This window comes from Toxotes jaculatrix, chromosome 15 (assembly GCF_017976425.1).
Source record: "Toxotes jaculatrix isolate fToxJac2 chromosome 15, fToxJac2.pri, whole genome shotgun sequence".
NCBI lineage: Eukaryota > Metazoa > Chordata > Actinopteri > Toxotidae > Toxotes > Toxotes jaculatrix.
In genome coordinates, this window is record NC_054408.1 from 8,476,818 (window position 1) to 8,501,636 (window position 24,819).

Genomic DNA, 24,819 nt, shown 5'->3' on the forward strand with positions numbered 1-24,819 from the left:
CACATATGTCAGGTAGCAGACACAGCTGACAGACACAGCCCCTGCTGGGCAACTATCAAGGGAATATGATATATAAATCCAGAAAAAGCAATCCTTATGTGCAGCAGCAGGCTACAACACTGATCCAAAATCCAAAACGCCTAAATCCAAAGCAGCAAATACACTTGGCTGCTATGACATCTCAAAATGAAAAAAGACAATAATTACGTGGTTTGGAAAATATTTCTTCGTATGAAATGCTAATAAGCAGCAGTTGACCATCACTACAACAATGTAAACTGTAAACAGGAGTTCAGCAGCAGCCTCAGCTTCATAGCTTACACAAACACACAACTGGTATACAAACACCCACTAAGCAAAATCAAAACACATCAGCACTTACTGTACACATTAGCAGAAGCAGCACGTACCTAGTTTGGTGAAGTGAAGCACTTATTTCCAGGGTCCCAATGTTGTCCTGAAGGTCCAAAGCTTCCAGCAGAGAGGAAAACTCTGCTTCCAGCTCGCATTGAAATGACATGACAGACTGATGAAGTCCAGAAATACTAGCAATAGCAGTGGGGAACACAAAGTAAACACACTTGTTTGCGGGTCATTTGTCAGCAGGAGAAGAGTTTGAGCGGATTCAGCAAGTAAACAGAGAAGAAGCAACATGGCGGACGGAAACTGTTTAAATAAACCGCCATTTGCAAAGAGCGCCCGTTACTTATATCACGTGAGAGCGGAGTAGCACACATTGAGTTGTTCGGTCAAAACTAGTGCGAAACCTGTTGCGCAAACTCGAGAGTTTGGTGTAAAAAGAGAGAAAAAAGGAAAGTAATAACTTGTTTACAGTATCAGCACACTACAGTTACTGGCACATTTAAATTTAGAAGTCAAACACTCCTTACCTGCACTGTTCAGGGAAGGAGTTGCTGCAATACACAGAAGGGTGTTTCTATTATCCGACCGTCGTTGATAGAAATGGGGTGGACAAAATAGTGGAAACATTACCTGTTCAAATATAACAGTGCAATTCAACAGCACACATAAAATTATAGCCACGATGACGGTAGGATTTATTATACAGCATTAGTTTTTGGTATGTGCAACTGCCAGTTGAGTGTACAGTGACTTCTGACTTTTTATTCCCCCCAAATGCTGACAGAGGCTGGAGAAGTGCACAGAAGTTAAAAAGGGCCACACCACACCACTGTAGTCCTGCATTAAAAATTCAAAATTAGTATTAATATAAAACATACAAATATCAAATATATGCAGGTAAAGATAGGACTGCAGGTAGTTTGGTATATATAATAATACATCATCATTAATTAGCTGATTATATTTTGAACAAATAATTTGAATCACCAAAATAATTAGTTACTAAAGCTGTCAGATAAATGTGGTGGAGTGAAAAAGACAATATTCAAGTACAAGTGCCCAAAGAGTGTAAGTATTTAAGTATTTTAAGTGTAAGATTAAAGGTTTGGTTTTACTTTAAAACTGTCAACTGGGGTAGGCAGAGATGCCAAAGAAACAACAGCTATCTTTGTGCCTCTATGTCTGTGTGTGAGTGTAACAGAGACAGAGCAATTTCCTTGCTCCCTTGTGGTCTTGGAACAGATTTTCAACTCAAAGTCATTCTTCTAAAAAGACATTTATTTCTCCCAAAGGACAAAGGCTCATCTTTTAGCAGTATTTACATTATACAGTACCATATCTGTACAACTCCCTTAGGATGCCCAGAAATAAAGTCAAAACCGCTAAGTGGCCAAACAATAAAGAGGAAAAGAAGGGAAGAATTTGCTGGCACAAGCTTAGCCTGTGTCAGGGAAAGAGACCCAACAAAAACAAATTCATAAAAAAAATTAAATAACATAAGAGAGGTTATGAAATGGTATGGTTCAAGTTCAGACTTATCCAAGGCCTTTGCAACCATTAATGTACCACTGGACAGTGTCCTGATAAATGATTGTAAACAGAGGGAGAGGATCTCTCCCCAGTAGTCCTCCAGCCACCCTGAACATGGCCAAAGACAGTGATGATGGATGCTGAAGTGACAGAGGAGTGTGATTTCCTCACCTTCTTGCTTGGTGTTCAAGGAATGTTATTGAGGAATAGATGCTCGAGGCTGTTCAGCATTACAACGCAGTGATTCCTGTCTTACAAAAAGGGCTGACAATGGCACCCCTCTTAAATCTCACACACACACACACACACACACACACACACACACACACACACACACACACACACACACAAACACACACACACACACACACCCATCTCAAACAAGTACACAGTTACCTGCCAACGGATGCACTCTTGCTCTCACTCGCACAACCAGCCTTAAATCATGTGTGTCAGTGTGTGCATTTCACACACAGTGCAAGCAAGTCCAAACATATACATGCTTTTTTCAGAATATTTCAGATGGAGATGGTGCACAAAAGCCTCACAGGTTGGTCTCATCCCATGTTGGGTCGTTCATGCTCTTTAAAACCCTCTTCACAACCTTTTCTAGATCCTTCCGTGCCCTCTGCTCCTCTTCCAGTGACCTCTTCATCTTCTTATTATCCTGTTGTGGAAAACAATCTTATAACTCATGTTGTTGTTAGATTTAGAGAAGACATTTAGTCACTCTGTCTCAATCTAAAGGTAAGGTGACAGTATTATTAGCTCAAATAATGTGAAACATCTCGTGTCAAACCTCTATGTGCCTAACAAACAGAAAAACCATTTCACAAAAGAGGTCACTACAGATCAATTCAATTTAAATTTAAAACATTATGCCTATCCTTGACTCAGCTATCATTCTTTTTATATAAGAGCTTTATCTAATTTCAAATTAAAGTCGTATATCAGATAAATCAGACCATCTGAGCTATCACAAAACATCCCAAACATTCACCTGTTTTAGCTCCTGAACCTCATCCCTCAGGGCGTACACCACATCCACCAGGCTCCTTTAAAACAGTAAGATTTACAGATCAGCACATCAGTAATGTCCATAAGGCTCTTTATTAAAGGATAGCATCACACTGTATCTTAAAAAAGCACTAATTTTTGCAAATAAATGCATTTTACACAAACAAGGACTGGGGATTTTGTCCCCCATTTTGTACATTATTATTACAAAAGCAAAATTGTTATGTTTGTTTTTGTTCTAATCCCATGTCTGTTTGTAAAGCACCTTGTAACATTTGTTTTCTAAATGTGTTATATAAATGAATCTTTACTGATACAGGTTTTTCCTCTGTGCCACAGAGCTCTAAAGTTGCTCCAAAACTATTTAAAACACATCAGTTAGACACAATGTTGCAAGGACATGTTCCTTCATTACAAAGAACACGGGTCCTTAAGCGGGGCTCAGCTGTAAATAATCCCGAACAAATGCAGTTTACTCCTGCTTGAGTAATGCCTGATGATTGCAACAATATACAGTGCACCGCTGTTTTAGAAAATGACTACGCCTTTCTAAAATGTGAAGTTACACTTCATTTTGACCCCTTTTTAAAATGCTAAGTCTCAGTAGGAACGGGTGGGCTTTGGGCTGTGTGCCACAGACAGGGTATAAAGGGGGACTAAGGCATTTTTGGTTTTGGTCATTACATGGGATTTAGAATATGTAAACACAATGATTTGGGACAAAGAAGAAACATATCATCTTACTTTTCTTCCACTGCACTTTGTCCGTTGCGACTGGGATCCTCCACAAGGACTTTCTCCTCACCAGGGATGATCACATGGAGCCCAGTTTCCCTTCGCGGTCCTGTTTCAAAACAGAAGAGCACTCAACACTTTGTACTTTGCTTTGTCCCACCTTGTAGTAAGATGAGCCAGTACCGAGTAACCTTCAGTACTTTTTCAGACCAGAGTCAGAACTTCTTTATTGGAAGGGCTGACGGCATCAAAGAGAAGCAAATATACACCACAGCTGGCAGAAGCAGTGTGTTAGTCATGCACAGAGAAGATCTCAGACAAGAGCCAAAGGAAAGTGAAAGGAAATGAGAGGCAGTGGAGATATCTGGCAGAAAAAAAACACAAATCCCTTCATTCATTCACAATACAATTCAATCTGAAATTAATGAGAACTCCACCATCTTCCCCAAACTGAAAACACACACCAGACACAATCAAATCTGCCGTTCTAACAAATCACCATAATGCCAGCGTCTACCAAATGACAGATTTATTCAAAACTCATAATACAGCGTTTGGGACTTGAACACTTCAGCAGTGTAGAACAAATACACTGAAGGCGCTGTTTGCAGATAAGACATGGTCACGTGTGTGAACTGAATACAGCATTAGAGCACACAGAGAGAATGTTGGTCAAAGACAGTTAGTCTCTTCACCCTGCCTGTCCCACAGTTTGACTTAGTTTCTTAGATCACAGAATACACCTGTCACAAAGTATAGCACATGATGTAAGGACAGTGATATTCTTAGCTCAAATACTCATATAAGGTAGAATGGATTTTTTTTTTCTCTTGTTCCATAACAACTAGTATTTACAGAGAGGGAGACTATGTGCTCTTCACATTTCAAGTCCACTCTGACAGTATTCTGAGGTTGAATGAATAGTTCACATAGAAACATTCCCGTATAATCACGGTCTCTTTGTTTTTTTGTTTTTTTTTTTACCCTTGATGCTTTCAAAACACCAAAGGTGAGCATTTACACTATGAATGAGCATTTACTTTACAGTAACACTGAATACTTAAGTCTACCTTTAGGACTATATCATACACACTCTAGGTAGACGACAAAAAGTACAGAATTGAACAGATTCTAACCCCCCCCCCCACCCACTGGCCCCGTTACATGATTGTGCAAAATAATCATAAAACACTTCATGTTATAATTTCAGTGTAAACTTTGATACAGACCAATAAAATGTAAAAATGAAAAGAAACAATTCTTCCAGGGATCATTTTGTAAACATTGACATACCGAATAACATATAAATAAAAAAATGCCTGTATACAAAATAATGAGTACAATAAAATTATTATTTCAGAAACATTAAATAGTACTGTAACATGGACCTATATATTCCATATGTCACTCACATTGCTTACTGTAAGAGGAGATAAGACTCTAAGTGGATGCCAAACTGTACTTTTCATACCAATACTGGAAAAATACTTCTTCATAAAAATAGTCATTAATGCAAGACAGTTTGGGAAACCTCAAAAGCCAGACAACACAAAGGCATGCCTGGCTTATGAGGCCGCACCACAGGAGCTAGTTTGTCGTGACACAAAGGGATGTGTTTTTGACACTAGGCTAACCATGTCAAATTGCCAGCGCCAGCAACAGCTACACCTTTAAGAATTTTTGAAAAATAGGCTCATTCACTTCCTTGCAGAGCTTTAGATATGATGATCGATACCACTCTCGTCTCTGTGCAGTAAATATGAAGCTAAAGCCAGAAGCTGCTTAGCTTAGCTTAGTATAATGACAGGAAGAGGAGGAAACTGCTAGTGTAGCTAGTTTAAATTGATGAGTTACTCTCTGTTTGCTGAGCACACACCTAGAAGATGAAAACGTGGTGAAATTAAATACACTTATTTGCTTTCCTAACCTGCTCCTGGCTCGAGATTCATATTAAATCAACAGATATGAGGAGTGGCAAGGATCTTCACATCTAACTCTCAGAAAGACAGCAATTAAGCCTATTTACCAAAATGCCAAACTATTCCTTTAACTAGCAGGCAATAAATCCCTTTCAAGTCAAGATATTCAATTTGTATTACAGGACAGTGTATTAGTGCTGTCATGCTATGCGTGGCTCTATATGAATCTTTTTTCTTTCATTAATGGGGTAACTTGAGATTTAAAGCATAATATACTGTAAATACAACCCTGTGGAACCACTGACAGACAGCAACATACTAGTAAGATCAGGCTTTAAAGGATGATGCTCAGGAGACTACACAATACAATAAATTATTAAAATGTCAACTTTAAAAGGCCAGTTCACCGAAAATCAAAAAAAAAAAAAAATTAAATAAATAAATAAATATATATATATATCATCTCACTTCACTCTAGTGGTGGTATCTAGTCATGCAAATAGGGCGTTCTACCTCCACCCTAATATGGAAGTGAGTGGGATTTCATTTGCTTTGCTCACAAGACTGGAAAGATAAATAAAAGATTAAAAAAAAAATCTTCAGCGGGAAGTCATTCCAACTGAAACTGCAGACACTGAGGTGAGATTAGATTAGATAATCGACTGTGGGGGACTGTTTCTGGAAAGATTTGTCAAAGCTGTGGTTGCCATATTTGAATCCCATTAACCTAAATGGCATTAGAGCGGAGGAAGAAATCTCTAAGAACACATCTAAACACCTGGACAAATAAAACCAAAAGATTGACAGATACTGCTAGAGGTTAAGTGTGAAAATATGTCTTTTGTAATGTGGGTGAACAGACCCTTAAATTCACCAGTGTTAGTCTATTAGCTTTTACACAGTTTGTAAAAGCTTGACCAGAGAGTGAAGTGTATGCGATGATCTCCTCTTTCTGTAGCAGCTACAACAAAGAAAAGACTGAGTTTCACAAACTACTAAAGTTAGTAAGGACTTTGAATATTCAGCAGTGGTTGTAAAATAGGATTCTGCTTAGAGCTGGCAACATGAATAAAACTTAAAAAATTATGATAAGAGCTATGATATAAAATGATAAGAATTTGGATATTACATTTGCATGCTGCTATATTGTCAGGCAGCAGGGGCACATGTGCCTGATCCTGTGTGTGTGTCTGTGTGTATGCACGTGTCGCATCTGTGCTATATTTGAGCATACATACTCTAAAAACACATACTGGAGAGAAGTAGTGCATGGTAAATAGAATACACTCGTTCCTGAATTACATCTGAATATCAGACAGGAAAATCTCAGTCCCCATCTCTCCCTCCCCCCCACCGGGTCTCCCTCCCCCATATTCCACTCCAACATCCCTCTACCCTCTGCTAAGAGAGTCCGTCGCATTAATGGTCAAACAAGGGGAGTGGTCACATTCAAGATAAATGAAGAAGAATTACCTAACACTTACTGCATGACAACTACAGAAAGAGAGGAGGCACATAAAAGGGAAAGTGGCAAAGGCAACAGGGAGATGCTTTAAACATCTTCAAACAAACTGTTGAAAAATAAATAAACCAAATAAGTTAACAAAAAAAAAGAACAAATATATAATAGAAAATAAATAGATAAATTAAAAAAATCTAGTTACATTGAAGGTAAAAGAGGTAAACGTGCTGTACGTTACATTACAGTACAGCGTGGCAGTACTGTACGTTCGTTAGTTCTGGTGAGAGATGCAGCTCTTGCGCGGCACCGAACCCATCCTATAACTGTGGGTGGTCCAGATGGAGTCATAGTCAGAGTCCTCCGAAAGGTCAGAGGTCAATTCTGGCCGTGACACGCTGCTACGGCGGCCCGGCGAGTCCACACAGGACCGGTCCACATCGGCCAGCACGTGGTTGTGCATCAGGTCGGTGCCCTGCCAGGCTGGTCAAGGCAGGCCAAAGGTGAAGGTGACGTTGCAAATACAGAAATGGAAGAAATGGTAGGCGAAGGAGGAGGGGTAACAGTGCACGGGGGGGTAGCATACGCAACATGCAACAAATGGCAAATCATAAAACCAATGAGTGATGGAGGATGAGATGATGGAGCAAATCAGAATTCATGGAGACAATTAGAGTACAGTATGGAGAGAACAATAATTGATGACAAAAGAGAAAGAAGGAACATCAAGTAAATCAGAGAGATGCCAAAGAGTGAGGAGTGGAGGAGAGACAGGAAGAGGAAAAGATACTGTTAGAAGGATCAGTTCAGAATACCAGTGTTAAAGAAAGGCACTGAGTCACAGAATTCAGATACAGTCATTACAAAGACAGGAAGCTCCGGTGTGAACCTCTCTTCTTTTGCGCTTACACGTGTGAGTAAAATTTTGTGTTTTCTTACTGGAGTTCAGAGTCTGCCTGGTTTTGGCGCTGGTGCAGTACGCCTCAATAACTTTCAGGATCTGGGCATCTTCTTCCAGAGCAGCTGTACCTGAGAGTGACAGGGTGCAAGAGGAGAACATTTAAGTAATAAGCTCATGTCCCTCAGGTCTCTGGTCACCGTAATGCCTCATTATTAGTTTAAACCAGGCACAAACAAAACTGTAAAAATGATATCTGGTTGGTGGAACAGTTCATGTCAAACTATTCCTTTAACATGAAAATAATATCACATTTAGTGTCTTTGAGTTTAATACAAACTAAAAGGAAAGACTTTAAACATACTCTTCCTCAAGGCAAATTCCTCTTCAGACTGTTTCCTCTCAGGCTTGCGTTTGGGAAGGAGTTTCTTCACACTCTTAGGACTTTTACTAAGATCCTGTAAATTAGAAATGTTTATGAAAATCTACAAACATTAAAACACACACGCACACAAAGATGTCCAAAAAAACATTGTCCCCACACCTCCTTGTAGCAGAGGGCAGCAGAGGGCCGTAGTGGGGGCGCGGGGCGCAGGCAGCTCAGGCTCCAGGGTTTGGGGGTGTTGGGTGGTTCCAGAGGACCCCACATCATAGTGCTGTGAGATGTTCCATGGGAGGAGGGGTGAGGCAGGGTGTGGTAGGTGGGTGCCACTGTCATGGCCCTCCCCTCAGCATGCCGGGATGGGGTGAGGGGGTGAGATGGAAGCTGAGGAACAAACATCAAGGCTTGTTTATTTCAGAGTGGACAGTTCTGTTCCTCTGCTGATTAACAAATTTGGTCCAACTGTAACTTTTTAGACTTCCTACCAACTGTCACAAAAACATTTCGCAAAACTTAACAGCGATTCTTTCTGACAGAATGAAACATCTTAAGGAAACACAGCCCTGAGAAGAGTAGATGTCCTGTTCCTATATACCCAGCCACATCCTGGGGAGCCAGACAGGATATATAACCCGTCTAGTGTGAAGTGGGTCTTGCATTCATCACAGGTCTATTCCCAGTTGGACATTTGCACAAAAAAATACCTCATGATTTGGAACAGGGAGGAATCCTCCACAGGACACCTACCTTTTTCTAATAAACCTCTTTAATTGAGGTCCTGCAGATTGATTTCTGAATTTTAGAATTATTTTTCAGGCAATTACCTCTTGCCACGATGCAGCCACCGACAAGAAATTGGTCTATTGTTGATAAAATGATTGTTATTGTTGATTGTTTATTCAAGGGGCAAGGCTGAATGTTCATTGTTATGTGTATGTAATAATTTCATTAAATGCAATTGTGTATTACAGCCACTCTAGTAAGAGAAATAAACCACTTCACACAGCGCTGTATTGTTGTTTGAGATGATTGCTAAACATTATGTGAACCAGCCTCTCAGAGCATATTGATTTTATGGTTCACGCTGTAAAATTGGTGAGAAATCAACATATATATTTACAGCTTTTTTCACTACATTGGGTATAAAATGAATAGAAAGAAAATCATCAGTAGGTGGGTATGTAATCATTAGCTGCTGACCGTGTGGCAGGGAACAGTGAGTGGCTTGTGGCTGGGTGCTGTGGCTGTGGTGTGTTTGATCTGTCTGGTCAGATGTTCCACCCAGTCCTGCAGGTCCTGCTGGTTGGTGCACAGCACATGGAGACGGTCAAACATTGTGCCTGCGGGGAGAGAGACGTTGTTGTTCAAGGCATTATGTGTAAATGAATTAACTTCTGCATCTTGCTCATCTCATGTAGTCTTACCATTGAGCTCAAAAGCATTTTTATGGGCTTCACAATCTTCCAGTTTGGTCACTGTCATACTGGCCAGGGGCAATTTTCCCTGCAGACAAAAATCATCAGATCAGACAAAAGACATTTAAGTGAAGTGACCTTTCATCTACTATACTATGTAGAACTCTGAATATGAACACTGGAAAAGGAACTTTAAACCAGATTTATGTGAGAAAGTGTTACTGACCTGGAATATGAAGCCACTCATCCTGGGGCTGGCAGACAACATGAGGAGGACGTGGGGGAAGAGCATGAGGTAACGCTCACTCTTCTCCTGACGAATAGGAAGAGATGCACGACACAGAGACAAATGTAGAGGGGACAGGAGAGAGGGAATACAAGAAAATGATAAGGATACGGAAACATGACTGAGGCGCAGCTCAGATCAGAGATTCACAGTGAGTTACTCTGATCTTATCTGAAAGAATTGGCTACTTTTCTTCACTTAAAATGACTGATGTGCACTTATCATCCAACAGTTCTTTACATCCTTCATGTCCCTGACTGGTAAACAAACATGAACTCTCCTCACACATTAAGTACTTGATTATTATCGCCTCTGTGTACTACGTTCACAACTAATAACTATTTTTAGCAGTTTATACAAGAGTGAAGTGCAAAGTGAAGTGAAGGAGGTAGCTGAAGCTAGTACCTCTGAGCCAGGACTCTGGACTAAGACCTGGCTCATGTAAAGCACAGAGCCAAGGGTCTTGATGTCATCCCCTTCCCACAGCCGGATGGACTCAGTGAGAATCTGCAGCTCCAGCTCTTTGCGCTTCCTTACCTCCTGGCACTGAGCCTGATATAATGGGGATAGACAACTGCTCAAAGACCTGCTATTAATTCGTCTCATATAAAGTCTGGTTACATGTGACATCGGACAAGACAGGAAGTATGTTCAGCTTACAGACAGATTTTTGAAAGACGCCATGCACTTCTGAATGTCTGGCCTGTCAGGATAACTCTCCTGAAAGAAAAAAAATATGCTAGTTATTTAACCCACATTTCATAACATAACATAACATCACATCACGGGTGTGTTTATGCACACCCACCTCCATGTGCCTCTCCAGCTCTTTGAGTAAGGTGGGGTATTTGTCAATTCTCATAAAGGGTTTACTGAGGCCTGTGGTAAGGGTGAGGATCCCAGGACTGACTGCACCTCTACCCTCCATAAACTCCCCCAATACATCACTGCGGGAGGAGAGAGAGAGCGAGAGAGACAGAGAGGCAAAATAAATTATTCATTCAGTTTATCATGCAACCTTGATGACCTGCAACGATTCTGAATATTTTCTCTACATTACAAACAGTATCTGCACAAGGGTTTGAAAACAACACACCATTCAGTCAGCAGCTAACTGGAATCTTTTGCCTCTATTAGTATCTTACATTGGTCTCAAAAACACTGAAGGTCAGACATTGCTAACTGGCATTCAGGCTATTAGATCTCATTAGTATTGCTGCCTTTATAATTACAGTGGGAGGACAAAATCACTAATATGATTAAGACATAATTTTTTTTCTTTTCTCTTACATTCAGCTCTATACTCATTATTTTACTTTCTATAGAACATTTTAGAACAGCAACACTGCCTCGGCTGCATTTTACTGATAATGTAAAGTAGAATGCAAAGTATGTACTTTGTGTCCCCAGTGACAAGCCACAACAGCTGCCAAAATCCAGCAGGTAGCTACAACTGTAAAACAAAGACAAACTCCACAAAATCCAGCAATACAACCAGTCCCCTTTTCCCTTTTCTAATACTACACACTCTGTACAACATGAAATCCTTCTTCTTCTTCCATGTCACCAGTTGTGCTGCATGTAGACAGGTTTAAAACACTGTAAAAGCCATGCTAAATGTAGCTGATGTGTAAACCTACCCATGTTGGGTGAGCACATTAACAGCACATGGGTGGTTGGAGCAGTAACCGACATAAAGAGCTTTCATCTGTGGCATCAGGTTGAGGAAGAAGCCACCCACTCTTTGCTGGCTTTCTGGAAGCCTAAAGGAAAAAAAATAAAGATCACACATTGATAAAAATATATCTGTGCAAACTCTCCTACACTGCTAAGAAAACAGAGTGGAGCAGACCTATATGGGATGTGTGCTACGCGCTGAATGCATCATAAAATCACAAATATATAAACGCTGTATAATCCACAGACTATGGTTTAATTCCCCATCCCTGTAGTACAGTCAGTCCAACACTAGATGTCCCTCTGCTTATTATGAAACACTGAAGATGTTGCTGCAGTGGGGCTGTGTGTGCAAGGAGGGACTAACTTGGTGCACTCCTCCAGTGATTGGACGAGCATCTGCTGGAAGGTGCTGATCTCCTCCAGGTTTCCCAGGATCAGCGCCACATCCGAGCTGCTCAGCCTGGAGGGAAAATTCATAATGGGAAAAGCAAAATGGTGACTACACATTCAGTGACATGTAAAAGAACGTCAGGCACTCAACACCCAGATTTGTCCTTAAGGAGGGGCACAAAATCTGACTGATCCAGGCTCCTGTTTTTCAACAACCATGCAAAAATAACCTGGTTCTTGTTTCATCGAGCTTTATGTGTAAATGAGTCGTACTTGTCAATGCTCTGAAGAGGTCGCAGGTAGTTTGTCAGGAGGCTCTGAAGGTCCTTGGAATATTCTGTCTCTGTTTCTAAAATGTTTTGCAACACCTGCAACAGAGGGAGGAAAAAACAGTTTAAATTTAGAAAATTATTCTCACTCTTCATGGGGATTACAAGTTTAGAGTGTGGTTTATTTCATGAGACAGTGCCACAGTTTTTGAGTTAATAAACCATAAAAACATTATAACACTCATTTACAGCAATATTACCGGTTGATTAGCACTTAAACTGACCCTGTAGATTGGCTCAAGATATCCACAGGACTGGAAATGTTCTTCAATAAAATTATTTCTTCTGAAAAAGAAAAGTGTTTCCTCCTACCAAAATTTAAACACTTAAATAAACTACATACCTACACATTCAATTTATTGGTTCCCCACTGATGCCAAGATGAACTAGTGTAATGAAGTATTTTCCGTCGTATTTATCAAATCAGAGGTGGGTGAGACTGGCTGATCCTTTACCAGTGTTTAATTATTTTTTTTTTATAAAATCAGCGTTAACAAAACTAAATATTGATTCAGTCATATCAGCTTTAAGTACCAAACAAATCATCATCACATCCCACATGTTTTAGAGCTGTCTGCTCTAAGACCACTGAAAAACTACAAGATTCATCCTACACCATGAGAGTGTGTGGAAAACAAATTAACTGTGCTTATCATGCAACTGTGATCACAGCTTTGTGAATGAAATCTGCCTTCAGCTGCAGGAACGTTTTCACAGGCAGTCACATTTTATTTTAGACAAGAGAGCAGAGAAAGTATGTCAATGAGTTGTTTAGAGAGCTGCGATTGAAGAGGCCAAACAGATTTTATCCCAGTACTCCATGTAATTAATTACAGGAAAGAGCATTTTTAAATACTGAATGGGAAAAAACATAGATGGAGAGAGAGATTAAAAAGAACAGGCACTAATAAAATCCCCCAGAGAGACAGAGGCATACACAGTTTCAACATGATGTTAGTGGAGAAAGGGGAGACAGAGAAGCAGGAACACAATAGCAACACTCAATAATACTGATTTCAAATAACTGATGAGCTGCATCCTTACCAGGTTATAGTACGTCTTGCTGATGGCAGAAGTGTCAAAGCCTTTAGGTGGGCTTTTAAGGGTGCCAGACTTGGGGGACACTTGTTTGTCTGTGACCAGAAAAAAAGAAATATGAGCCAATGAGCCAAGCAAAGGAAATGAATTTCAGCGAATACTGAGCCTAAAGTGATTTATGTCTAAAGGATTTAAGATCATTTAACAGACAGTATTCGTGTGTACATGTATCTGCTCTGCCCCCATATATTTTTATGCAACGCTCTTACAACTATAAATAATGATATAAAAGTATCTTAATTATGGGTGAGTGCTGATTTGGGGTTAAATCAGTAAAAATGATTGCATTTCAGTGGTCATTTGCACAACTGAAACAATACAGTGTTTTCAAACTGATGCTCCTTGTTCCAGATTCAGAAATCAGGAATACAACTGGCTGCATAAAGAATGCTACTGACTTTAAATAACAAAGTCCCTGTGACAAAAGTAGATTTTAACGGCTGTTGTTTTACTGCACATCTAAAACACAAAACAGCTTTATGCTGTTTTAAATCCACAGTGCACATAAGTGCACATCGGGCATACACGTGGCGTTTATGTTTTCAGTGTGTTTATTAGGATCTGCACTCACAATACTAATTATTCAGACAGAACAACAATATCTCAAAAACATGTCTTCATGTGTTTATATTTTTATGCTGCTTCGCAGCAATGAGTATGATCTGAACTGAACTGAACCAGTGTCATTAAAAATATATCTATATCAGCTGGCCGATGATCAGAATGATCTACAAATATCTTGATCACTGGTCCTCACACTCACTAAAGTTTAGTGTTAAGCTGGTATTTTGAGCTTTTGAGCTGCCTCCTCTTGCCACATGGCATCTCAACAACTTTTACAAGCGAAAAAAAACAACAAACCACAGCAGCCCTCGAGAGGCAACAGATGTGGGGCTGTGTTATTGTCCTAAGGCCAGATGGAATGGCAATGACAATGGCAACTGTGATGCTGTCTACAATTTGGCAGTTTTTGTCTGAGAGATGTGGAAACGTCTGTTTAACATATTGTTTAATTTGTGTTCATTCACAGAGGAATGCAGGAGCAGGAGACATTTACACTACTGAATTAATATTTTGGTGTCTCTACGTAAGAGCTTTCACTACAATGTTTTTAGTTATCAGTATTGTAACAGAAAATTCTGGTCACAAGAAATCATGGAAATTTGGGACAGAGCATCCTATGACCCATCATAAGGTACCTGCTGGCCAGCTGAGGCACCTACCCGAGCCTTTGACCTCACGGACATAGTTGCTAGGAAACCACCCAGTCTTGCCATTGAGCATCCCCTCCCACCAGCCGCCCTCCTCCTGACGAGTCACACTGATGATATCACCCTTAGTAAAGGTGAGCTCATCCTCGTTGGTCTGCTGGAAGTTGAAACGTGCCTTCACCAGCAGCTGCTGCCCACTGTTTTCGGACATGTCCTGACAAACGAGGGAGGGATGATGCAGAGGAGAGATAGAAACAAAGGGAAAAGTAAGCAGTGAGCAAAAAGCACATCATGTTGGATCAGGAGATGAAAGACTGATGAGTTCTGTTATGAAACGAGCTAGGCTTCATCCGTTTTGTGAAAACAAATATTGTGCAACATTTATTACTTATTATATTTCAATATAATCATTACTTTCATTCATCCAAGACTTTACTATGTTGCAGGTAAAATTTTTAAAAGGTACAATTCCACTTTTCCATAATTGATCAAAAATCAAGCTTTGTTTTCTGGTAATATCTTCCATGTATAACTAGTGTAGTTTGTGGGAGGAACTTACCACAAACTATGAATTTCATTTTAGAAGAACACGGAGAGTTAAGATACCTCCTGCTGTGTAATCTTGAAACCTGCATTGTTACTGGTTATTTGCATTTAAGGAAGCTGTTTTCAGAGATTTTCAATTTCACTTCCATTTGTTACTACTAACCTGTCTATGGCATAAACAGTAAGACAGTGCCACTAAGGTTGCTGCACCAGTGTCTGTACATGCAAAGGCGAGCCCTAAGTGGGCATTCTGAAGAATGACAGCATGATGAACCAATGAACGTGTATAGATACACTGGGTTTTTTTTCATAAATATACTCAACCAAAGCAAATGAATGTGACCACGCCTCAACCAGTTGCTTGTAGATGTTAATGGGATGTTGACTGCTGTGCCAAAATAACAAAAACACATTAAAAGTTTTCCGTGACTCAGATCTATTGTGTATCTAAACTGTGCTGTTAGGGACTGGCAGTGAGTGTTGACCTCACCAGACTGCGAAACTGGTTCTGCAGCAGCTTGGAGGAACGGCCCAGCGAAGCCTGAGAAGACAGTGACTCAAAAGACTTGATGCGATGCGCTGAAGAGTGTCGGGCACACACTGAATCACTGCCCACGCCGATATCTGGATAGAAAGGGCAAAATATAAATACACCAGACCTGGTATTTTGCAGTAAGCGCCCACACGCCTATGACTGCTGGCATGTCTTTCATAAAAACACCCTCACACGCATCATGAAACTCACTCATATTGCACATATTTGACTAACCTGCAGTCACTTTGTTCAAGGCAACCAGACTGCTCAGCACCTTTGAGAAGTTTAGTCCCAGCAGTAGGTCACTGGCCTCGAATGGCTGTGGGTAAGAGAAGAGAGATAGAGAGGGAGAGCGTGAGCGTGAGCGCCAGAGAGTCACAGGCAGGTGCATTTCCCTTTTAAAGCTAATCACTAACTCCAGCACAGCAGGACTGTGTCATCACTTGGCCACACCGCAAGCACTGAGCAGTCAATCAATAACTCTTGTTATCTTTGACAGAAGTAGCTGGTGAAACACACAAGATCAGCAAACACAATACTGTACATCTGCAGCAGCTACTCGCAGACACTATTTACAGCACTCTACAAAACTGATTATGGGCATTACAGAAGGTACTGACAGAAACTGAGCTTCATGAAGAGCAAGAGGATGAGACCGGCAATATTCAAAATTTTTGTTACTGTCAACAAAACTCAAGACAAGACAAAGCATTTAGCTTATTAAAATCAAGTGAAAATGCAAAGGTCCATGATCAGATGTCATGATCGAAACAACAAATACAGAAACATATTTCATTTAATCAACCAAATGCACATGGAGTAAAAGACCTAGAGTGGCAACTAACAGTTATTTCCATTACTAATTCATCTCTATTTGTCCCTATGACTCGTTCGATTAGTCAAATAATTGATCGGTCTGTAATAACAACATAGAAAATGAAAAATGCCCATCACAAGTTGCCAACGGCACAGAGTGATATCTTCAGATTATTTGCTTTGTCCAACATCACTCAAACATCCACAGATGTTCAGTTCACAGTCGTGTAAAACAATATAAATGATTAATGGATAACCAGGTTCACTGCTGATCAATTCTCAGATGCTTGACTAATCAATTAATGGACTCAATGGATCCGTCACTACTGATACAGCTTTTTTCCTCTATGCCATTTTACAGTGCTTCCAAATTTGCACAAAAGAATAATTAACAACACATCAGCGAGACACACTTTTGTATGGGGTGACATGATCCCTCATTATGATGAACATGGAGACTGTAGTTGGTTTTTTTTTGGAGTCAGTGACATAGCATCAGAGGCATGATCAATCATGATGAATTTTTCTTGTATATCATAAAAAGTTATGTCGCACTGAATGACAGAGTTTGGCTGAAGTAAGGTATCCCTGCTTATTTGGTTTCAGACACTTCCATTTTGGACTATTAAATGCCAAGTTGAATATAACAAAGCTTTCAGAAAAGCTATAATAACAATGTGGGAATGAGTGTCTGTATGTGAGTTTTTTACTATGTGTTTTTACTATCTGTAAATGTGCTACTGAGCCCTGTCAAAGGCAAATTTCTGTTACACTTGTATCAGACAATAAAATTCTATTCTATTCTATTCTATTCTATTCTATTCTAAAACAGACTGGTGCACTGATGGCTCTGTTTTTTTTCATAAGATTTGCTGAAAACAAGAAAAACATAGAATGAAATGTCAGCCTTATCCTTTAGCTGCAGCAGAAGTGTGAGCGGTGTGCGTGTCACTTTCAGCGTGACTCTCACTTGCCTCTTGGTTAGTATGAATGGCAGTGATTGTATCTGTGTTGACGACTGTAGTTGTCCTCTCTCTTCCTGTGTTAACATCTTCAAATGATTAGCTACTCCTGCTTCAGTTATTTATTGTACATGCATTCAGAGGATGAGTGACGTTGGGATATGAGTCTCTTTCATCTTCTGCTCTGATTGCAGATATGCCCTCAGGGAATATGCGAATGACTGTGAATGCAAGAGTGCGTGTTTGCAAAAGAGAGTACACGCATGCATGTGTTTGTGTGTGTGTGTGTGCAAGCTAAAAGACTCGCTGTCCTTAGCGAGCTCTCATGTGAATGCACCCTCTTCCTCACTCGTCTACTTTCACTGAGACTGAAACAACGAACCAAATCCAGTATTTGCACTTCAACTTTTCTTTCCCATGACAGCAGCAAAAAAGTGGGCTCTTCCCACATCTCAAATGTCATTTTAGCAGGTTTCGCAGGTGAACATTAAACATTCATGCAGGGAAATATTGAACATGACTAACATGACAAGCTTAGACATGTCAGCCGGGCCTCAGCATCACTGTCAGGTAATGATCCCTCAGAGCAGGCTGAGACAACAGTGGAACACCCCTCTGTGACTCAGCAAGCTGTAACAGCAGAGCAAATTGCTCCCACACTTTTCATGATTCAGAAAATGAGTGTTTACCTGCACAGGGTGTTACAACCAACTACTCGGCGTTCTCCGTGTTAATGGGACATGGTCACATATCATACTTGACATTAAGAGATCACATAAATATACCAAACATTACAACATTTAAATAATAATACTCCGGTATAGACTGGACCTTCAGTGACTGGACTCATGGTCAAAGGTCCTAAGCATACAGACAAGGCAGCCAAGCAGCTTTCGTTATGACTAAACCAGGATATTCTGCGCAGGCAGTCAGTTACCTGACCTCAAAGCAACTGATCGCATCTCATTTCCTGAAGACCAGACCAGACAAAAAGCACCCGAGGCAAGCGAGATTACAGCCTCAATAGAGACTTTTTAAACTTGAATTGATGTATTGGCCTCGCCAGTTTATGTATCTAGTTCTGGTGAAGATGACTGCAGCACAGACCTGCTGCTGGTGTCTGTGGGTCACAGCCTTTAGCCAATGATTGGCTGCAATAAAACACGAGATATGCCTTTAAGTTAGCTTATCTTACTTACTTTTAGGGCCCTAAAAGTTGGGGATATCTATATGTAAGCAGGGCTGCACTGATAGGTAGTTATTTTCATAATGGATTAATCTCTATTATTTTTTGATAACTCAATGATTTGGTTTAATGTAATACAAGGGGAATCAACAAATTCTCATATTTGAGAACTTTAAATCCATCAAACATTTAGGATTTTTGCTTAGAAAAGAACCTAAAGGATTAATTGGTCATCAAAATCATTGCCTATTATTTTTCTCTTGATTGGCCAAGTGATTAATTTAGTCAAGTAACTGAATTTAACTGCCTTACATGTCTCATGTGGTAGCTAAACAATACTACAAGCTTTTCTTGTTTTTGATGGTCAAACGCTCCCATTAGCCGAGACAGATGGATCTGTAATCACTGACAGGGTAGACGGAGGGTAAGGTTACTGTTCCAGAGGGACCGGTGGGGTCATGGGAACTCTAATGATCACTTCCTGTGGTCAAAAGGCGTTAGAGGTTAAGGGTCACTACCAGCAGCTGCCTAAGTGTCAGATGTGGTCTTGAGTGTCTAATCTGGAGGAGGTATCCAAAGTAGATCTAAAAAGGGATAAATCCAGTTGAAATATACCAACAAGACAGCAAATGTTGATGCTCAACCAAACGTCCATCTTAACTCCATAAATCAAGGTAGGTCGGGACTGCAAAAGCACAGCATCTGTCTGTCTGTCATTCACATGTAAGCAGCAACTGCTCTAATCTGCAGTTACCTGGGGTCAGAGCCAGCAGTGCTCTGGGCTCTGGAGAGGATCCATCTTTGCTCTACAGATGGTGTGCGGGAGGACTGCCATGTCCCCAACTACAATAATCCTGCACTGTACAGTTAACTCAAAAAAAAAAAAAAAAAAAAAAAGAGTCACATACATGTGAACATGCACGCAATGACCAAACATAGTCTTAAAACTGTAAGAAGTAAAGGACATTGATGGCAGTACTGAGTGCAGCACATCCTCCAGTGAAGACAAAAATGGGCCTGACATAAAGGAGTGGTTATGATGGGGAACTGGACCTTTTGTTACTAAAAAAAATGTTTAAAAACTGCAGATTATTGCATAACACAGTAACCAGAATCTGTCCTTGTAGAGAGCCGAAACAAACAGCAGTCATTTTGCAAAAGAAAAACAAAAATCTTTTGCTTCAGCTGCCTGTAACTACTAAATGGCATGTTGCACACTCTGACAATGACAGTGCTCTGTCTTGCCCCATCTCCACCACTTGTTCAGTGGCTGGAAACTCAGAGGAGAGAAGCAATGCTGAGGAACAGTGAGTTTCATTGTCAGACTATGTTGGTTCAATGACCCCTCTATCCACTGGCCAACACGCAGCCTTAAACTGCATGCTGTCCTCAATTTGCCAAAGACTGGGGAGGTATTCTCATTAACCAAAGCCACAATGTACTTGAAATATTTCTATGCAGACCTGCATGGGTGAGGTCTGAATCTGTGGACATGTTTATACTTTACACTCATTACTGATTACAGTTATAATAATAAGACCGTAGTTACCACGTTAGAACACGACTTGTTTACATAACCATGGTCCTATATTGTCCATAGCTGCAGTTCTGCCATTTGTTTTTTTTTAGCACTAAAAAATGTCTAAGCATTGACTATTGTGAACCGGTGGTGACAACAAAGCCACGCGTGAAGCCGAGGACAAAGCTTTGCATTAATTAGAAAGTGTAAACACTGTCATGGCGCTTTTAAATTCAAGAGGGAAACGTAAACAGGCGTTAATGTAGCAGTTTTACCCATTAGTGTAACTTTTTGCGAAAATGTCGCAAATACATCTCCAACCGGACGGACAAGCAAATCTCTGCGAGCCGGACGATGAGTGATTGTTCTCGGCTGCTAGTCCACTTCTCCTCCCTCTGTCAGGGGGCTCCGTCCGTCCACTCCATGAGCCCATTGTTTGCCGTGCCAGAGTCTCTTCTTAGAACATATAAACTTCACATTTCAAACTGCGACTCTCTGCGGTATCACATGCAAAAAAAAAAAGTGGTTCGTGTAAACACCAGATAGGAGCACGAACGTGAAAAGGCACTCACCTCGACGCGGAACGATGTGCAGCCCTTGAGAAACTCCTTTATGTTGCTCAGGCACTCGCCGTCGTTCTTCGGTTCTTGGTAAATCTGGAAAGACGAAAACGCTCGTTAGAGATACGCCTCCCGGACACGCTGCGGATGCCTTGCCTCTCACACTGCGGTTATCTGCGAGTTTGTTAGCCCTAAAAATGCGTCTTCTTTATCGACACGCATTATACAGTCCGCGTTTGCGCTGGGCCTGACAACTCCGGGAGGAGGCTGGACACAAATCCCGCAGCGGGGAAGTGGAAGAGGCTGTAGTATTGGGTCGAGGGAAATGACGTTGACAAATAGGGATCCCCCTGTCTGATGTTGTTAGAGCCTATGGGTGCACTGTTTTGTTTTGTGTTTTTTTTTTTTGTTGTTTTGTTTTTATTTTATTTTAGTTTTGTTTATAATAAAATCTTTTAAGTAAATGCGTTAAATGAAATGGTGAGACAACATAGATTTTCCCATCACTGATATAAACGTAGAGGACAAAATATTAAGAACCATTCTCAATATAATGTGGTACAGCACAAGACCATCACTGACTATAACCTCAGTGATAAACATTCATTAAGTTAACACCTCTATCAACAAAAAAATAAACATTATTGGCATCATTCAAGTACACTTTGTGGCAGATCAGCTGTATTACATTATACTGTACAGGTGTACCTAATAAAGTGGCCAATGACTGTATACAGAACACTTTTGATAAGGATGCCTTGAAGAATTGTGACCGTGATTTGTAATCAGTAAATGTAATAGTTGAAAAACAAAGTTATCAGTGCTCTCCGGTGGACAAACTGTGTAAGGGAGCCACTGTTATCTTTGTCTTTACCATGACTTTGGCATTTCTTTACTTATATTCCTTGTTATTCATTAATCGACATAAATGCCAGTGCTGATATATCTGCAATAAGTCAGTATATAAGTTGGTAAATATAAGACAAAGTGTATCTAAAATGTATATTTACCTGTACCTTTACCTTTTTATTTCCCTCCTCCCGTTTTTGCACTACTGGGCCTTGTATTGGCAGAAATCTAAGATTTTCTTCACGTTGTATTTTTCTCACATTTTGTATTCTTTTCATTTTCCTCTCATTGTCCTTCTCAAGTCTACACATTCTCATCATCCATATTGCAAATATGATAAAGAGAAGGTGAGAGGATCATGTTGTCTGCGTGTCTTGTTGTCGCAAGTGTTGTTTCACTGATAAAAGAGACTATACAGGCTGTTTCATCCATCCTCATGCCATGAACTTGCATCTCTCCCTTGTGCTGCACTGTAAGTGGAGGGAAACTCAGGAGCAAAGAAGTCATGCAAGTGTGAGAAGCAAAGAGGATTTTTATAGCTAATTGGAAAGAACCTTGTTACTGCCTCCTCTTTGTATCTTTGGTCTATAAGGTGATGCCACTGGCATCTACATGAGCCTTGATGGCAACTGACATCGGGCCCAGTTGTGCCCCACATCTCCCACTTTCCTCTGGCCCACATACACATCCAGTGATGCCCAGACTGACAGCAGTTACTCAGCCTGAATGTGGCTACAGGAATTCAGCCAAAACAGAAATGCATGAGGGCCACATCTCGGAGAGGCCACTTGTCCATATGTGGGCCAGATCGTGATTGGATGTGGCTGGCCAGTGATGCATCAGGTTCTGCCCACAGATTCACACCCTACTCCTTATTATAAAAGCAACAAGGAAAAGTTGAAATACTGGAGAAAATGGGAAGAATGGCGTTGGGGGAAAAGTAAAAAAATCATTCCTAGCAATAGTAGAAACAGTAGGAGTAGTAGTACATAGACTGATAAATCAGCAAGGCCCAAACATCGGCCAATGTTAGCTTACTGCAGATATGTCTGTATCAGTGAACGTGCAGATATGACAAAAAATAATAATAATAATCCAGAAACAGTGTCTCCATTACATAGTTTGTCCACCAGAGAGCACTGACAGGATTATTTTTTCCTGCTCAGCACACGTTGGTCACAGTTCTTATATTCTGATAAGCAAATTCCCTTTGGCAGAGATATTATCATTGATTATTATTGTTGTCGCTGTTACTCTTCATATTATTATCGTTTTTAATATTATCATCAATTAACTTTGTTTTCATTTACAGTTTTGGCTCATCAGATCTATTAGTTACATGTGTTGAGTCGGGGGTTTTTGTTCTTAAGAGTTTCAGAAAACTGTCATCACTGACCGGGGTGGAAAAACATTTTAAATCCATTTCTACCATTTCACATACTTTATGATTTAGCAAATTATATGGTGTACAAAAAGGAATATGTTTGCTCACATGCAGATATATCAAATTAGTGATTATTTTGTCAGCGCAGGGCAGGGCAGAGGACTTCAGCTCATGATAGTTTTTACGTGCTTTGAAAAATCTTCTTCTCAGCAGTTATTTGCAAATAAAAACCTATCAAATCCTCCCTAAAATGAGATGGCAGCAGATTTAACAGAATTTAGATCAGCAATATACTGGCTGATTATGCCACACACCAATTTGGATTTCATCCATCAGCAGTGAACAGTGTTCCAGCTGTTTCCTCTTTTGTAAAACAGGCCTAGAGAGACACACCACTGCAGATACAACCTCAAAGAAACGCTCGTGTGTTCAGAATGGTGCAAAACATAATTTGATTATGTCACAGAGATAAAACAACACCCCGTGGTCAGTGTGTGTGTGGGGGGGGGGGGGGGGGGGCTTATTTGTCATTTAACAGGCAAATTTCTCTCGTTTATATGGAGCTGCAGTCCGCCCCGAGCTGAACATCCTCTTTTAAGGAAAACATAGCCTGGTTTACGTTTGGCCTGGTTGTCTAAACTGACTAAGCGTATACGCTGACAGACACAAACACTGCGCTGTTTCTTTAAATGGGGAGAGGGTCCATCTCTGTTCGTGCGCCTTTGCAGTCAATGGCGGCCCACTCTTATAGCTATAGTGTGTATACAGTCTGCCAGTCATCCCTTGCTGATCACACTGTGTCTTTCAAAATACACTGACATACAAGCCACATCGTCCTGGATTATAGAGGAATTTAAAACAGAGGCTTCAAACGACACGGCAGATCTGTTGAGTGTTTTAGAGCTGCATTGAAACACATTAAGCGAGGCCTTCATGATTAAGACCCAGTGCATCTAATCGCTCCTCATAAATGTGATCAATCAGTTTTCATTTTGCTGTGATGCTGCCTTGTTCAGAGCAGATCAATACGCAGCGGAAACAACAGCCTTTCTGTATTTTTTTTTTTTCTACACGCTGACACACGTATGCGCGACCGTATACATAGCGTTGTTTTCGCAGACAATAACCCGGGCTGCCGTGACCTACAAAAGAAATCGCCTCACGGACCAGTGGGCAGAAAGAGAAGCCAGACAACAAACCGCGTCGGTTTCACGGATGTGGGCAGCTGCACAGACACGCCGACGGGGCGGGCGGTTGGTTATGCAGAGGAGAGCGGAGGGAGGGGGGGTGTTATTGCCCTTACTTTCTCCGTGGACCCCGGGCTGAGCCGCTCCAGCAGTCTACACAAGACCACCCCATCTTTCAGGGAGGTCTGCAGAAATGCTTCAGGATCCGAGATGGTCTTCTTTGGCGATTCCAGCACCCCGAGCGTAATCAACCATGTAACCGTCTGTTCCGCCGAATTCATGTCCAGTCACAACAGATCCTATCCAACAAAGCGGCTGTGTTTGGGGTATCTGAACAGCTTACCGCCCCGGTTACGCTGTCATCTGTGCGTCAGAACAGAAACATAATTAATCCTAAGAAAAAAAAATGATGCATGAGATGTCGATGAGAGAGAGAGAGAGAGAGAGAGAGAGAGAGAGGGAGAGAGGGAGAGAGAGAGGCTGCGGGAAAACCTCTACCTCGGGTGGATGCGGATGACTGCTGGCTGGTGGAAATTCAGCAGGTCTGGTTTCCTCCCTTGAAT

The 24,819-nt window shown here is 40.8% G+C and overlaps 1 protein-coding gene across 2 annotated transcripts; it reads right to left on the minus strand.

Annotated features, from left to right (window-relative positions):
- Positions 1-1,629: 1,629 nt before the first annotated feature.
- On the minus strand, positions 1,630-24,819 carry arhgef7a (Rho guanine nucleotide exchange factor (GEF) 7a). Of its 2 annotated transcripts, XM_041057854.1 has the most exons (23): positions 24,755-24,819; positions 24,373-24,619; positions 20,849-20,932; positions 16,028-16,112; positions 15,749-15,882; positions 14,725-14,926; positions 13,448-13,536; positions 12,348-12,442; positions 12,049-12,144; positions 11,645-11,767; positions 10,813-10,951; positions 10,665-10,724; positions 10,410-10,556; positions 9,945-10,031; positions 9,728-9,806; positions 9,504-9,643; positions 8,466-8,687; positions 8,286-8,379; positions 7,963-8,052; positions 7,327-7,506; positions 3,655-3,754; positions 2,894-2,948; positions 1,630-2,560 (listed from the first exon to the last, which is right to left on the minus strand). In XM_041057854.1, the coding sequence occupies exons 2-23, from the start codon at positions 24,535-24,537 to the stop codon at positions 2,438-2,440; spliced, it is 2,589 nt and encodes an 862-aa protein (XP_040913788.1). In that variant the 5' UTR covers positions 24,538-24,619; positions 24,755-24,819; the 3' UTR covers positions 1,630-2,437. The 2 variants fall into 2 exon arrangements, with proteins under 2 accessions (XP_040913788.1, XP_040913787.1); XM_041057853.1 differs by lacking the exon at positions 7,327-7,506.